Genomic DNA, 18,179 nt, shown 5'->3' with positions numbered 1-18,179 from the left:
ATTCAAAATAATGAATATTCATTTCCTTACGAATTTTCAACATAGCATACCTCATGATTTTGTCGTATACTAACGTTCACTGTTGAGGTTAAATCATCTGACTATAATCAAAAACATGAACAATAAGTAATGTTTTAAACATGCAACAAGTCTTAAAAGTTTTTTCATTACTGTCTCGCTGAACAGTAATGTAAAAATTGTGTGGGCGGGCAGTTGGGTTTGGGTCAGTCGGTGGGGGGTTGGGTTGGGTTTGGGTCGGTTGGAGGGGGTTGGGTTTGGGTCGGTCGATGGGGGTTGGGTTCGGTCAGTCTGTGGGAGTTGTGTTGGGTTGGGTTCAGGTCGGTCGGTTGGTCCTTGGGGGTTGGGGTTGGGGTTGGGGTTGGGGTTGGGGTTGGGTTAAGTTAGGTTAGGTGCATAATAAAAAAGAACATTTTTTTTAAATTTTATTATTCAAATATTTTAATAAACATTTTCCATAGCTGACTTAACCTAATCAACCTTTCACTTTACATTATTTACAACGAAAGGACTCCGTCCTTGAAATGACCACGAATCACATTTTCCTTGTGTGGGTTTTTGGTGACAACCGTAGTAAAGGTCTGCGAAGTCTAGACCACAGCTATGAAATTTACTTCTTCGCACTACTTTCAGATTATATTATGTACTTCCGCCCATCACAACATTTTGGTACCATGACGAGTGAACTGATGCACAATGGCGACATGCTTCCTTACCGTTGGGGGGAAGCAAAGTCGTGGGCCAATCACAAAGCATCTTAAAAATTCCAGCTAACAAAAACCCTTTACAATATGAAAGAAAACCTCCCATGATTCTTTGTCCATGGCATCCTTCACAAGTTCTGTTCCCACCCAAACAAACATACCTGCCTCTCTGTCTCACTCTAACATAATATCACTGACCAAAATATGCATCACCCTGTTTTAAGGCAAAGAACAATGGATATTAATGCAACAAAGTTATGTGAAAACACTAACTATGAAATAAAATACAACTAATAAAAATAATAGAAAATTATGTTCATCTACTTCTTAAAAAGGGCTTTTATCAAAATACATTAATCATTTTAAATACATCCAGATATCAATAAAACCCTAGGGTTGGTAAATTCATCTATGGTGGCTTTAATCACATCTGCATTCAGTAAACTCTTATCATATATCAATCCTCAAATCAACACTAGTCAATAAAATGTCTATCCATCAATAAAACATATTCTAAACAGAGGTGGGGGATTTTATCTTTCGCAACGCCACATATTCATCTTAAAGACGTTTCAGAGTTTTTTTTTTTAAGTAGTCCATGGTGGTAGACTATAATTTATTTTTTCCAACTTTTATTACATGAGACAAAACTAATAAAAAAACATAACAGTTAGGTTTCAAGTTTGAAATATATATAGTAGTATATATTAAATCATCCACACAATTTTTTTCCACTACAGTTTTGGAAAACAGTAGTGAGAAACACTTGTGTGTTTAAAATGCTGGGAATTGTTCATGTTTTTGAATATGTATGTGTCTAAAGTAGGATTTTTATATAGCACAAGTGGCTGAACCTCAAAAATGAACATTGTTTTAACTCCAAAGTAAACTTCAATAGTTGAATATCCGCAGGGGCCTGGACGGCGAGGCAGGGATGCATGACGGATCACTAGAGTGCTCACAACAGGCGGAGCTGGGGGCTAGTCCCAGTACTTGAGCAGACCGTCCCAGCCGGCGGTGACCACCTTGCTGGACTCGTGGGGGTGCCACAAGGTCGCGATGCACACGCTGTCGTGGGCTTTCCACTTCTTGAACAGCTTCGTGGTCTTCCAGTCCCACACGTAGCACTTGCCGTCCGCATCGCCCGAGATCAGGTAGCTGCAACATCATCACTAGTTCACAGTGTTTGCAATACACTACTGCGAAGAGAAAACAAACCAAAGATACAGCTTTTATTCTTTAAATAATGTCCTAATCTTATAAGATTTTCACAAAGATCTGTTTATGTTCTGACACACTGAAACAACTGTGGTGGTACAACATATTCAAATGGGTACGTGAATGGATAAAGCCTGTTATGAGACAAAATCTTGGCAATCCTTCACAGAAAAAAAACTTTGATAACTATACATTGCTATGCCTATTGTGGCACAAAGTGCCACAAATTTTATAATTTTTTTTTTTTTGCCTGGTTAAAATTAGTATTCCTTAATGTAGTACTACCACAATTTAATTGTATTTAGTCAGATGCTTTTGAATTATTTGCTAGTTGTTTATGTTTGTTTTGAATCATAATGGATAAATTATTTCACACGCAACAGCTATTGTAAATTTATTTCTATATTAAATTTAGCTAATATGCTACAGTTTATTTGGAGTCATGTAACAGCAGTTAGGGAACAAGATCCTGGGGTGTTAGTGCGCCTGGATCATGTTGCCAGAGGCGGCCGCGAGGCGCACAGCAGTCGTGACGGCGTGGAAGAGAACGAGCGGTGACCGGGTGGTTAACCACAGTGGCAAGTGGACACACGAGTCCCGTGGCAGATGTTGCGGCCAATGCATTTTGAACAACTGGGACGACAACGAGAACAACTGAGACCAATGGGGCCGAGCATCGTCGTAGCTGAACAAACTATAAGTTACGACCGGCGACTGTATTGGGCGTGAGGCTGGGAATAAAGCCAAATTTACTGGTCAGTTTTTTTTTTAAAACGATTAATTTTCGGTAGCAAACAAACAGACAGAGTCCCTGTAAGCCTAGGCAGTGAGTGAAATGGGAATAAGCCAGTGTATTTTACATGAGAAGTAACTTTTTTTTTAGCGCGTGTGCACATGGAGTTGTTACACAGCCCTGGCAAGAGTTGTGTGTTGCGCGCACAGGGCAGGTTAAATAGTTCACACCACCTCTAGATTTCTTTTGCACTGGGCTTATATCATGCACATTTTTGCCTAAGAATTGTGGAATTTGTATGGAAAATAAACACCCGAAATTTTGTAACCTTCAATGTGATTTAAAACATCACACTTATTTGTTAAGGGACATGGAAAGAAGAAATGTTTTTCCGTCGGTTGAAAACAATCCTTTACCAGTCTGTGTTGGGATGTACAGTACAAGAGACTATGGCTTGAATAAACTTAGTGATGTCATCGGAAGGGAACAAAAATAAATGTAAAGATTTACTTTACAAAAGAATTGTCTGGAAATTAGTAATTTATGAAATTACAGGACCATGGCGGGAGATAAAAGAGCAGAGGAGTGCGGCGAGAGTTCCACGGTGAGTTTGGCGACAGAGTCCTGCGAGGAGTACGGACTGTTGGAACTTGGCAGACACCGAGTGACTTGACGATAAACATTTTTAATTGAAAGTAATTGGTGATTAGGGCATTTTAAGAACAATTATTTATTATTTATGTACATATTAGTAATTAATAAAAGTGTAATTAAAAACTTAATTGGGCTATCCCTTATGAAACCAGTAGTTCTTCCCACATTATAATTCGTAACAATACAAATCAATGTACGATTTCATAACTGACTTTTTGAATCAACAAACACTAAAAAAATTATAATTTTCACCTTTAGAACACAAAATTGTGATACAATTTTGAAGCAGAAACTAGGCTTAAGAAAGTGTATTTTTAGTGATGATAATGTTTTTAAGCATCAAAACACATGAATATGTACAAATATTCATAAATATTTATATTTTGGTATAAATAAAAGTACTATTTCCACAATAAATGAAATTGACAGTTGTATTGTAGGTGCTGTGGGTAAAGCATCATGGCATAGGTTATTTCATGGAAACTCCCATGCCTGCTGCCATGTAGGCTCAGACAGCAGTTTGGTTGGAAGCTTTTAGTGGAGCCTGTCTGAAACCTTCCTCGTGGTACATAGCGTTAACTTCAATGTTAAATTGTAGCCTATCAGATACACAAATTCATGCAGGAAGGTCGTTCCAACACACCTCATGTCAGGAGAGAAGTCGAGCATGCAGGCGTAGCCCGCCACCATGTGGCCGCTGAACGTCTTCTTGCGGTTCATCTTGAAGCGATTCAGCGCAGAGAAGATGACTATCTTGTTGTCCATGCTCTGGCAGGCGAGCCACTTCTGGTTGGGCGACAGCGTCACCGCAGGCATGGAGTGCATTGTGGGGTCGGCTATGTACTTCATGTCCACAGGGATGTCCCTGCAAGCATCCAGCCACTGCTGCCAACCTTACCACACGCCCGCATCTGCGAGGCATTCAGGCCGATAACTGAATCCAGCAGTTCCAGTGTCTGCATGCTCACAGAGATCACAGTCATGTACTAATATGAACCATGCTCTTTGTTGGAGTATGAAACTAGTCAAGGATGAATTAGAAACAATTCTCCAGTGCCAGCACATAGGTACTTATCGTTATCAGTCAAAAAAGATCTGGCATGAACTCATCTACCATTCTGCTTGTGTGAGATGTTGTATCAGCCATTTAGCCGTAAGTGTCTTAGATGCAGTTGTATGAGGTGTTTATATATACTTATCTGTTAGATATTGCTGCTTCAAATGCACCTCTAGTTTATCAACACCAACACAATGATTCAACCAACATACCGGAATCCGGTTTATTTAATATTTATATTTAATTTCTGATGAAAACATAATCTTTTTACGCTTTGTTCAATTGACCACATGATTCCACGCACCACTTCTGCCAACATCACAATAAGAACAACTGAACACTTTCAACTCCACCGCAGCTAGCCAATGAAAGATGTCAATCAAATGTGTTGTCTTGGGCATCACAACTCAGGCAGAATGGTGGACACATGCTGTTTACAGAGAAGCGAACAGTAGCAACAAGCGGCATTGCCCAATTGTGGCACGGAGTTTGGAACTACGTAAATTACCTACGGTTGTGCCAGTTACGAATTTTAGGGCGGGTGCAAAAACATTCCCACAGCTGAAGTACTAACTGATGAAGAAGCATATAAACTGACATCACTGGTTCTGCAATCCCAGTACTGAAGGGAGGCTGTAGCTCGCTCACCACTCCCAGACACGGAGAGACTTGTCGTCCGAGGTGGTGACGAAGCGTCTGTTCTCGTCCACAAATGTGATGGTGTTGACGGCGCCCAGATGCCGGTCATACTCCTGCACTATCTCCCCGGAGCGCACGTCCCACTGCAACACCAACACTCTCATGCCCTCCCCACCACCGACGAACTGGCTTCACGTGACACCTCGACATGTACTCTCCAACGAGCGGAACCAAGGACTAGCATGTTACTGAAGATACCATCTCTTCTGGCACTATAATATTTTTAATATATGTATGAGTCCACGAAACAATACTGACAACTAGTGTTGGGCCGATTCCTAAAATATACAGATTCCGATTCCATTTTCGATTCTTAAATTAAAGGGACGATTCTTCGAATCCGATTCCGATTCCTTAAATTTTATCTGACAATGTTCAACAGAGTAATATACTCAGAAAAAAAAAAGGTTGCTTATGATTTTAAAAATGTAATTGTGTTGTGTTTCATTTTCTGTGCAGAAATTAACATTATATACAGCTTATATAATGTTAAAAAGTATATTCATTACCATCAAGTTACGCTACCTTGAATTTCTAACACAATTTGGCCTTTTAACCTTGCATGTAGTTAGACGAAACACGTGTTCAAACAGTGCCAATAATCAAAGATGTCTTATGACGTAAATTGTAAATAATGTTATAACTTAACCAACTTTAGATACCTTACATTAATTAATTGTAAAAAAAAATAGGTTTGTACGGTTAGGTTAAGAATTTTACTTTCAAGCACAATAATGATCCAAATAAAATGACAATATAACCTCGTTTATACATATTTCAAGGGACCAGGGCAAAAAAAAATAAAAAGAGGGAAATGTAAAAATAAAACTTTATTATCTCATTATGATGGAAATGACAAGAAACAAAAATGCACCACACTAAAATAAAATGTCAGAGATGCTTACGTTTTGATATATTACCTAGAACTTAATTATCTCACTTGGTGAAAAGAATAAATCCATCCAGTCGTGCAGTTCTTCAGAACCGTAAAGAGAAAATACATTTTCGGTTCTTGAGTAAGAAATTTCTGTGCATGTTTTAGCATCTTAAAATTTCCACTTTTTATGGTGAGATTTTCTTACACAAAATATTTAAACTCTTCAAATAATTGTGTGTTAACATTTAATTCATTAAAAAAATCTATCGGAAACAATTCTGTTAAACTAACACAACTACTTTCAAAAGATTGTTTATGTTTGGTAATGAAAATTTACGAACGTTTCAGCAGCAATGTTTGGAAATTCAGATTAGCCAACTGCCTTTCCGAAATATATCTAACGTAAAACGAGCATCGCTGAACACGCACAAGAATGCCGATTTACAGCAATTTGGTTATGTTGCTTTTAAACTTATTTTAATATGGCCGCCACTGTAATCCACTGCGAATTTGGATAAAATCTCATTCAAAAATTATTTCATTTTAATTCTTTTAAGTTTAAAGTGCAGAGATGTGAAACATCTTAATTTTCACGTTAACATCACCAAAGATTTGGTTCATGGCCGTATGGTTTACCATGGCAGGTAGCACAAACAAAAAAAAATTAGGTTGTTTACAATGTCAAATGTAGCTGCCATGATCAAATAGTTAACGTTTACATTATTTTACTTGCCGTTTACATTTACATAATTTTCTTTTAACATTTATGGTTTTGTCGAATTATTTTTGAAGGTTTACTATTAAATGTAGTGCTGCTGCAACGTAATTTCCAAAAAATGATTTCGCTTAAAGCGGGAAAGTAAATACTGCATTTGAACTGTAGGGAAAATGGCGGTGCAAGTAAATAAATACGTTAATCACCGTCATTCGTAAATCAGTAACGTAAAAAAAGATTGTATTATGTAGTTTAAAAATTATATTTGCATGCATTTTAATATTTTCTTACGTTGCATAGGAGATGTATTTTGCAAACTTAAAAACAATGCAGGAATCGGTCATGGTCGATTCCAAAACCATTGTATTCTGAATCCCACGATTATACTGGAATCGGTGGAACCGACCGATTCCGGAATCGACCCATCACTACTGACAACTTATCTTTATTACTTTCTTCATCAATCCATACATTCACATCCCTGTCTAAAAGGCAGATGATTCTCTGGTGACATTTGTCATGTCCTGTTTGGGAGTATGACAGACCACATGTTTACAGTCACACATCGACACATGTGCTTTAAGGGCTGTCACACGTCACATGCAGTTACTCCCTCGACTCACACTTCGCTCCACCATGCGTCAAGGCGGGTACATTTTGCAAATAAGAACACTAGCATTAAGTTGGCCAACCACAATTCTCATTGAATTAAATATAATATACAAGAAATAATATGTTACGATTATCCAACTGTGTGATGTTAAAAATTAGATAATATTAATTTTTTTTTATAATATTATTTCAGATGTTTAGTTTTTTTGACCTTGGCATTTACACATATTTCTTAAATTATTTTCTGTTTAAGGATATGATTTTATTCCCAAGGTTTAAATCTACAAAACCAATTTATATATATTATCTTTGTAAAATATGTAATTTAAATATAAAAATGCACTGAAATTAACTTAAAGTGAGTTCATCGCTGACATTAATGGTTGAAAACGAGACTCTTTATAATAACAAGAAACTGAATATTCCTGTCTGTGGTAAGTTTTGTTAACCAATTATATATATATATATATAATTTTTTATATCAAAACTTTTTATTTTCTTGCAAAAAGTCATTGAAAATGGATTTTGCAATGGCAGCTTACTGTACGCTAAGTGCATATTCTTCCTTATTTATGTTATCTTTTAGCCACAGTAAAATGTATTATTCGAGAGAAGTCAATCTACTCAACTAAATTCACATTTCAAAAACAACATCATTAATATTCTCCTTGAACTGCACTGTTGCCAACTCACACAAATGATCTTCTTGTCGGAGGTGCCGGCCACGAACAGGTGCTGCTTGTCCTCGTCGGGGTGGAACTTGGCGCAGTACGGGATCTTGCGGCTGGTGAAGCGCGACACGCACTCCCCCGTCTCCGTGTCCCACAGCTTGATGTAGCGGTCGTACGCTGCAGCACCAGCACACAATACACACGACCAGAACTACGTTAATGCAAAAAAAGACAAACAGTTGGCTAAACATTATTACGTAATTCACAACGGGCCTTAAGTTCATTTCCAATATTTACCACTTTCACTCAACTGTAACCACTATATTCCACTTACAAACAAAAATTAATAATGCGAAAGTTATACACAGTTTTTCAATATTTCTTCTCGTAACAATATAAAGATAACAAATCATTATTCTCAGGAAACAACAATTTGAACTAAGTGTGACTTGTGAACCTCGATACAAACAATTGTGCATTACACACGGCCCAAGCAAGGCACAATCAAGCTGCAGTCGCACATCTAATCGCACTGTCGTGCACAGTGGACAAACCACTCAAGGCCTACAGACAAGAGTCTCCAAAGGCTTGGTGCTTGAGGAAAGCAACTGTTCTCTGTGGGAGTCACAACAGCCGTGACGGCTGCCAAGATCGGGTACGCACCGGCAGAGAGGAACTGTGTTCCAGGGTTGTTGAAGCTGACGTCCCTCACGGCCTGACGATGGCCGTAGTACGTCCTGACGCAGCGACGCTCGTTATACACCTCCCACAGCTGCAACAACCCAGCCTTCATCCATCGCTCACCTCAATACCATTACAAACAACCATTCATAAACTAATATACACACATGCTTATGTTCATATCATATCGAGAAAACCAGTTCTGAATTTATTATGTTACCTAAGTTCTGTGTTTGAAGGATTGTAGCGTCTGAAGGAGTTAATTTTAGTTTAAGAAAAAAGCTATTGTTCGGCACAGTCTGCAATTGCGAATTCATCTGGCTGCTCATGTTCAGATTTTTTGACGTGACGTCTAATAAATCGATGAACGCCGGCTGCACGCACGAAAAAGTGTCCCGTTATGCACATTGTTCCGTTATGATGTGTCCCGTTACGTTCAATGTTCCGTTACGCTGTGTTCCGTTACACTGTCTCCGAGTGCAGTAATAATATGTTATGTTACAACTGACTAAAAAATTATGGTGATTCATATGATTGATGATAGATATTTGATTACAGTTTATTTATATGAAAACTTATACATAATTTATTCTGAAGCATAAAGAAAACAGCTTAGTTTAAAAGAGAACAATACCCTTTCAATGAGTAGAGGCACTGGAAAATCGGAAAAACGATATAGGCGCGAATAAAAGCGACAAAATGGTTTACCAACGAATAAACACTACAATCCCGTTTTTAGAAGTAATTATTAAAATTTCAAGTAATATTAAAAATTCCAGTAAATTTTAGGTTTACCTAATATTTTTAAACAATCCATTTCTTATTTTTAACGGCCTAACCTCATACAATAAAGAACATTCTTTATTTTATGCATCTTCTTACTATGTTTGAAGATTACCTAATAAACGATGACGATGGCGAGCCATGTAAACAATCAACACAATCTATGAATAGGGCCTGGAATTTTTCGCAATCGCGAATTTTGCGAAAATTCGCACGAATTTCGCATGAAATCGCGAAAAGTAAGTACATTCGCGAAAACCACAACATTTCTATATTACACTGCGAATATATGCCCGAAAAGTACCATTACAGTAGAATCCCGCCGATGCGACGCCCCTCTGATGCGTCCATTCCGTTTATACGACCGTTTTTTAAGAAACCATGAAAAATTTGAGTAGAGAAAGTCGAAAATTTGAGTAAAATCTGCTGAAAAAAAGTCTGTTACACTTTGTTGGGCGCTATGTGTTCACGTTTATCTTGGCGAGAGCTATACTGTAAGCAGGCAGGCATACAAAAGACAGCTAAAAATAGATACCACCCCTCTAGACTGGCCACGCGGCAGTGTCTAGCCGAGCTCGGCGTGTCCACTATCGCACGAAAAGCCGTCTCAGCTGTCATGTTAGATGTTATCTTACCCGCCAGCACGAAAAGCCGTCTCAGCTGTCATGTTAGATGTTATCTTACCCGCCCCCACAAAAAGCCGCTGAGGTAGCTTCTGCGAGAGCGTAAGAAACTCGTCCGGCCAGGCTTGCAGTAGCGGCGGCTTGACCTCATACGTGACGTGACGCGACGCTTACCTCTCCCATCCCCTGCTAATTCTTCAAGGCTCATCCCTCCCAGAGTCACAAACCATGTAAAAACACCCCCCTTCCCCTTTTCCATCTAACATTTCAACACATTCCCTTCCTTATTTCAACCTTCTGCGTGAGAAACTGTCAGCATCCTCCTCCCCTCCCACACCGCGTGCGTCAAAAGCCAAGTTGTATAGTCCATTCTCGGTAAAATAAATATTTTTATGGGCTTATACAACTGTCCTTCGCCGTTAATAAATACTTTATAAGTTTAAGTTATTATGAAACAATTTGTTTATTAGTCACACAGCAGTTTCTGCTGAAAAATCACTAATACCTCGAATTTTATTGAATAGAAAAATTTAGCAGGGCCGTAAATATATTTATTTTACTGCATAGTTACTTTTCCATCTGCATTCCAACGTGTTTTTATCATTTTTTTTTACGCTGTGAAGGGACGTGGACAAGATAATTGCTTGAGCTGTCAAAATAAACATCGCTGACGGCAAGGGCGGGAGCGCATCCTGTCGGTCTGTCGCTGTGATTATCTACTCCAAAAACATGTCACAGCATTTCAGGATAGCATTGTTCTTATATCTTTCGTTTATAGCCGAATGTATTCTACCTGATCCACACAAGTTCCTTCGCCGCGTTTTGAACAAAAATAACCACCAGCCAGCTAGCATAGCATAACTCGCGTGACGCGAATTCACTTAGCGCGAGTATTTATCGGAACCCATTGTTCAGGGTATGCGAGTCCGAGGTGTAAAATGAATTTTAAAAAGTTGTCTTTTTTACTCCATAAACTATTTGAATATGAAATCTATGCGAACAAAGGTGATTTTTTATGTATTTGGATATATTTGGGGGGGGGGGGGGGGGGGGGAAATTGGTCCGAATTCTCTATTGCGGCCATTCCGTTTATAAGTCCGTTTTTCCGTGAACCGTGAGGGGTCGCATCAGCGGGATTCTACGTATTTGCAGATCACTTATACTCACGTAAGGTTAAAGTATCATTTAACCCAAAAAATTCCATTGACAAACACCTAAATTCGGCTAAGCATGTGGCATCGGCAGCCGAAAAAAAAAGAAAATTTGTAGTTGCAAACATCTATAGCAATGTGTCTGTTTTGTGTAACTGTTTTGGATTTAATTGGTTGTTATTATGCATATTAGTCTATTCCTAGTATACATGGATTGTTTATTAAATATGTAAACTATTATATTCAATAACTGCACAATTTTGTCAACATTTAAAATACCGGTAAAATTTTCATTGCATAACGAAAATACCGACTTTAAACCACCGCTTTTCTAATTTGAAAGTACCGCTTTTTGCATACTGAAAACACCAAAATTTTCCAGGCCCTATCTATGAATCTTGTAAATAACACGAAACACAATTTAAATACGCATAGGCTTGCGCGGAAACTTGGTTAACGGCAAACGTAACGTACGACCCAAACAAATGTAAACTATTTAAAAAAAATAAGTTTATTTACGTGCATGAATATTTTCACGGGAAAGAAAGTGAAAACATTGAAACGGTCATGTTTGCCAACGTGTGCGTGCATGATATTAACACAAGCAATAAAATTATTTAAAAACAACAACTAAAATATAAAAATGCATTGTTTAAGTTTACAACACACGCAGCTTATATTTGGCAACTACAAAAAAAATTTTTACGAAAATCTTCTTCAGTCAAATTCGTTAGCACTTTAATGGAAAAAAAAAGATGGCAGCAATGTAGCTCTATGCTTTTGTCGCTCATTTGTTGAACATACCTAGCGTTTTCCTAATTTCCTAACCCGAAAAACAAATGGTAATCTGTGAAACTAAAATATTGCGCTGCTATTCACAATAAAATTAAGGTTATTAAAGTCAGTTTACTGTATCGCGTTCTCAAGCAATGCAGTTAGAACTATAAAATAAATTTTTTTTTTACCATTATGAGACAAAAAAAATCTGTTACCGTGCATTCACGTGCAGAGAATACAAGTCGCACCATTTCTATGTTAGTGCAAAGCTTGCAACACCCGCATAAACTGGGAGAAGAATTAAAATTAAAGCAATATAAATGCTATATGGCAAAATATAAATGCTACGAACAGCCATTATAAACGCTATTTTCCAGTGCCTCTATCAATGAGTCATTGCTGTAGCAAACATTTATTGCAAGTAGCCTACATCAATTGAGCTATACTTTTTATTCCTCTGAATTTGTTTGTGTGAGAATTATTTTGAGTATGAAACTTTAAAAAAAAAAAAAGTAGCTAAAAGAATTAATCTTAAGCAGTTCAACATTGTTATGGTTAAAATAAAATAATAATTGTTTTGTAGCATATTCAAAAAACTTGCATTTTTTTAAACTTCAACTTGGAATTAGGTTATATGTTGACTAAAAATAAATAAATAAATTTGAGTTTAATGCCATGTTGAAATTGATGCCATCAGAAACAGATGCTTGAATACACCAGACATATATACTAAACTAAATATTCTACCTGGCATCAGGGTTGAAAGGACAAAGAGTATCACTGAATGTTGTAAAGTAGGTATTGTGCGATGGGCGGTGGCAGTGACCTTGACTCGGCAGTCCATGCTGCAGGAGAGCAGGAGGTGGGCGCTGTGCGGGAACCAGCGCACCGCCGAGATGCCCTTGGTGTGGCCCTGCCAGGTGTGCACCAGCGCCTTGGGCAGGAAGCAGCGCTCCGGCGCGCAGTCGGGCCTCAGGTTCACACCCACGTCCTGCGGCGGCCGCAGGAAGGAGCGGCCCTGGTAGTCCACCGCGTCCTTGACTGCAAGCACCCAGTACCCCTCTGTCTCTGCCTCACACTGTTCCTTCAGGATGTCTCCAGAGGGCTAAGGGAGCATCCAACTCTCTGGTGAGCTGAGTGGAGTAGGGGGCCGGAGGTGGTGCATAAGCTGGGATGGGTAACCTCAGCCTCTGTGTATGGCCAAAAGCTCTACCGCTCTTCCCGGTTGCGTGTGCGGCGTATCCGCATCCATGCCCATGGGGGCCCCAGGGCGGTAGGGCCTATCGGCTAAGAGAGCTGGGTTAAAAAAGAAAAGGGGGGTAAACCCCTTGCCCGGCATAATCATGCCTCCAGGACGTCTGCTTCACACTGTTCCCACAGCTTGTACAATCTAATGGCCCTTTTCTGGAGAACAGCTATTTGAGGCCCTGCTTGGAGGATAGTTTCGTAAACAAAGTTAATAGTGGGCGCCACCATATGTAAAGGGCTCACGGACCCGGCCGAGACCCCTCTCGGGGTGTGACGTAGCCCACGTGGGAGCGAGATTCGTACCCTCCCAGTTTCCTGAACATTAACTTGCCAAGACCTGGCCCACTCTCAGCATCGGGCATGCTTGCACCTGTGTAAGACTCCAGTGGGCTCTTAGGATGTCCCACACACCCACTAGCGAGAGGTGGTCAACACGTGGTCAGGGAAGAACTCAATTTAACTCATACATTTTGATTTATTCAGAGTTTACACACGTTTCGTAGACATATTTACTAAATAAACAGAGAAAAAGCCCAAGGTATGCATCAGTTTAAGGTGCAGGTTTAAGTGGGCACAGTGGCCACACAAAGACGTTACGTAGTTGGCGATTAAAGACTCATTAAAGTTATTAAAACAATAATTTAAACAGCCCGCCGGGCAAGGTAAGCCCCTAGGACCAACACAAGAAGGTTTTAAAGACTTAGATACAAAACCAGAAACTACTTATCAGTACTGCAAAAGATGAGGTCCCCAGAGTACTCTTGGCCGGTGATGACGACTGACGGGCGAGAGACAAATTCTCCGCGGCCAACATGGCATCTTCCGCGCCGAACCAGATTACCATTGCGTTATTGCGATAACGTGCCAAGGGTTAATAAGGAAAGGACACATGAAACAATTATTGCATTCCTTCTCGTGGCTTGTTACTTAAAAACATATATAATATTAATATTTTAGTATTTAAATTAAGTTTGACTTCGGCTAGACTCGGGTCCACCTTGGAAGTGCTTTGCCCTGTCTTTGTGTTGGTAACATAATCATATAAAAGTTACTTAACCAAGACCTATGTTTGTGTTGAAGTAGCTAGGCTTCTGGGTTGTGGCCGTGTCCTTGGCGAATAATTCACAGACGTTTCGGTCGACATAGCAGTCGCCATCATCAGGGAGTAAGTAGGTAACTGCTCCCTGATGACGGCGACTGCAGTGTCGACCGAAACGTCGGTGAGAATTATTCGCCAAGGACACGGCTACAACCCAGAAGCCAAGCTACTTCAAACAATGGCCGTGAAAGCCTGCGAACGTTATTGTGTTTGTATTGTTCTGCTTGGATAACAGACAGGTAGCGGGGAAGGAAGGAGAAGGACACTCACTGTGCAGCACGGTCTTCTCCTCCAGGGGCTTGTCGTCCGTCTGCTTGCCGCGCTTCTGCCGCTTGGCCAGGATCTCCTCCAGCTCCGCCGCCTGCTCCTGCACACGGCCCCGTCTCAACTCCCCTGCCGGCCTCTCACTTCCGCCAACACACACACAAAATATCACACCAATTTCATTCTTACCAGTGCTCCTTGCACTGAAATGACCGGGTATAAGAAACTGGGGCTGTTTCAATAAGTTGCACTGTCAAAGTAATACGGCCACATGTCAAAAGTAGAAACTTTTAACACAATTAACACAAGAGGCTATATTATTGCAATAACATGGTTAAATTTCAGACTTGCATCCATCGCGACATCATGTTTAGACCGTTATTTTTCAAAATTCAGGTATGGCCTTATTACTTTGGTAAGATTGGCAGATGTTGTTTCCAATGGTGATTTTAACTCAATTTCACATTTTTTGAGATATGGCTCTATTACTTTGACAGTGCGAAGTTAACTCTAATTTCTGATATTATACCAGTTGCTGTATTGATAACGTTTAGTGCTTTAACTAATGCTTCATACAACATGGACGAGAACTGTGAGTACTTTTGATCTGATTCTTGGTGGTGCTGGCGTAAACTTCTACTGCATGGTGAAAGGAAATTGCTTTTGATCACTCCTTTTGCAAGTATTACAGCTACTGGTTGCTCTCACATTTTGGAAGAATTTGAAAAGGGCCAATTTTACAAGTCCCCTTTTATCTGGTTTGCTATAAAAATAGACTAGTTGTGGATTAATTTCAGAAGCCATCCACAAGTAGGTACTTTAAAACCTTGCAAAATGTGGTTACCAATTTTTTTGAACCTACATTATACGAGAGTGAAATAAAAAAAATAATAAGTGTCCAGTTTTCATTATACACTATGTGGCCAACAAAGTCGCTCAATGATGCCAATTTGTACTTCTGTTTTATGCAAAAACTTATAACAGGGGCTAGATAATATAGTGGCAGACTGCCTGTCCATAATGTGTGATAAAAGGAAACAAGAAGAGGCAGAGAAAACTTCACAATATGTTAGTGAAAATAATTCAGAAATAAGATCATGTTTATGAATTAAGGATTTTAAAAGTAAACAAGGCAAAGATCAAGAGTGTCAGGAAATATAGTGGACAATTGATAGTTGTCATCATGGATAAGTTATTACCAGCAGTTTCATAGGTTAGCATGATGAAAAAAAAATTAAAATTTTTCTACCTAGAGCAAGCTTTATGGTATTTCCATTAAATTTTTTATCTGAACACATATAGAATGAGGACAAACTCAGAATTGAATAATCTGCAATTTGTAATGGTCAAGGATGCATCAAGATGTCTGCAAATACCCTCTTTTATTGCATAATGGTCGCACTTGCGTAATCGTCGCACCCATATTTTAGGGCGTAAAAATTTGGATTAAAAATACCTCTCGCGTAAACATCGCATGATGTTTTTGGTCCCGCTATTAGATTCCGAGCACTTTGTATGGGTATTTTTGCCATATAAAACGATGTATTTTAAAATAGAAATCTAATATTTATTAAAACATTACCACTTACTTAGTTAATTAACGGAAATACGAAGCTGTCCGACGTGTAAATTTTCTTTTAAAGACTTTTTAAACGTTATAACGTTCATCTGTTCATCTGCGTCACCGCGGTGTACCGATTACAAAAATGTAGCCAGCGCTCGTTGCAATCATTAATGTTTAGTTCTGTTGCTTTCTGTATAGAACGCGCACACGTAGCTGAATATTGATATCTCGCCGAGTGCATGCAACACACGCTCTCTATTTGGTTATGTCGCTTCCTGTAAAGAGCGCGCACACGTAGCCGAATATCGATATCTCGCCGATTGCATACAATGCGCGCTCTCTTGCTGAGTTAACTACATTTGATAACCCGCACTCTTTCGTGTTGTGTACTACGGTAGTTACGCGTTCGTTCGGCTTGCATTTGGATCACAGATGTTTTTCTATTTAAAGTTGAAGAAAGGTTTTTGTTGTATGACTTATTAATTTAAATTGTTTGGCGTGCTCTTTTATAGTTCACTTTTTAAATAAACATACTTTCCACGAATGGGTTTTGTTTTTATGAATAAATTTACCTAACAAAAAAAATTTTTATTCCGCATAAACGTCGCACCTACTTTTCAAACTTGATTTTAGAATAAAATGTGTGATGATTATGTGAGAAAACACAGTAGGTTTGTGAGCACGAGACCTAAAACAAAGTAACATGTCGAGGCAAGCAAAATACTCTGCCACGCTGGCTGACAAGCAATGCGCTAGCATGTATGTGAACAGAGATGTGTTTGGTCCTAGCCCACAAAGTAAAGGATGTTTAGTGTTACATCTCATTATTGGTGGACAGCTTTACAAAATTCATTTTGCTTCACCCATTCTTTGGGGATGGTTAAATACAGCAAGATAATCCCAGTCTTGAATGAGAAGGCAGACTAGTGGTCTATTATAATAGAGTTTGTGTATGGTTTTAATATGTTTAGTGGGATTAATAAGAGGCAACATAAGATGTATTGTATAAATTAAAAAGTTTTAGACCATAGCAATAAAGGTCACTTTTTGTTTATTAAGACACTCACCTTTAGTGATAACATTTAAATTTATTTTTGGTAAACACCAAAAGTAGGTATTTAGGAAGATAAAACGAGCTTTTGAATTGAAGTAAGATTGGTAGACAATTCAAATGTTTATACAAGTTACACAAATTTGAAAAATTAAAAATTTTAGCAAAGGAATTAGGTGACATGAGTGAAAGTGAGATCCAAATATCTCATTTTATTACAAATTTTTTTGTAGTTATCCAAAAGTTATGTCACTTGCGTTATAACTGCCAACAACATCATCCAACAGTAATCGTACATAAAGCACACACTTACTTCGTTGGGCTTGACCACTCTCTTCTCATCTACGTAGCCGCCCCACGGTCCAAGGAAGCCCTCCACATCTGCCGGTTCATCGTTTCTGTTGCGTTTCCGCTTGTCCAAGGGCCGCTGCTTTGTTGATTCAAACACTGTCTTCCCACTTAACTCTTTGGCACTTTCCGTAGCTCCGATTAGCGTCGACGATGTTTCCGGAGTGACGTCGACTGTCGGGTCCAAGGCATATCCTGCACATAGGGAGCAATACAATACAAGTCTCACGACACTTTGTGCTGTTACTTCCTCAGCACATGTCATTTGAATACATTCAGTACATAAACCTACTGTCAAGTCCCAATGGCCCAAATGTTAAGAAGAACCTAGAAGCCTATAGTTGAAATTTATTTTTTTTCATAATTTTATCCTTTTCACACATTCCACCATAATAAAACTATAATCAAACAGCAACCATTCCAGCATAAAAATTATTTATTTAGTTCTATGCTACACGTTTCCTCTTCCAAAATACACAATTTCGTAGCCATGCATTGAAAGTGAACATCAAGAAAAGAATTCTCGCTGTGAAAAAAAGACTTCTACTCAGGTTCTGTCAGGAAACTATTTTTTAAGTTGTACATCTTAAGTGTGTTCAGGGTGGAATTTTAGTATGTAGGTAATAGAAATA

At 38.9% G+C, this 18,179-nt stretch overlaps 1 protein-coding gene across 1 annotated transcript in view; it reads right to left on the bottom strand.

Moving 5' to 3' along the window:
- Positions 1–430: 430 nt before the first annotated feature.
- Positions 431–18,179, bottom strand: part of LOC134542668 (pre-mRNA-processing factor 17) — a 29,159-nt gene continuing 11,410 nt past the window's right edge. Inside the window, exons 3-10 of the mRNA XM_063387105.1 lie at positions 17,513–17,742; positions 14,591–14,687; positions 12,800–13,014; positions 8,622–8,730; positions 7,981–8,135; positions 5,033–5,166; positions 3,971–4,192; positions 431–1,880 (exon numbers count right to left, since the gene is read on the bottom strand). Coding sequence (XP_063243175.1) covers positions 1,703–1,880; positions 3,971–4,192; positions 5,033–5,166; positions 7,981–8,135; positions 8,622–8,730; positions 12,800–13,014; positions 14,591–14,687; positions 17,513–17,742 — 1,340 coding nt within the window. The 3' untranslated portion in view covers positions 431–1,702. The remainder of the gene's footprint in view (positions 1,881–3,970; positions 4,193–5,032; positions 5,167–7,980; positions 8,136–8,621; positions 8,731–12,799; positions 13,015–14,590; positions 14,688–17,512; positions 17,743–18,179) is intronic.

The sequence above is a fragment of the Bacillus rossius genome, assembly GCF_032445375.1.
Source record: "Bacillus rossius redtenbacheri isolate Brsri chromosome 9 unlocalized genomic scaffold, Brsri_v3 Brsri_v3_scf9_1, whole genome shotgun sequence".
NCBI classification, from domain to species: domain Eukaryota; kingdom Metazoa; phylum Arthropoda; class Insecta; order Phasmatodea; family Bacillidae; genus Bacillus; species Bacillus rossius.
This window is presented reverse-complemented; position numbering and strand designations above follow the sequence as displayed.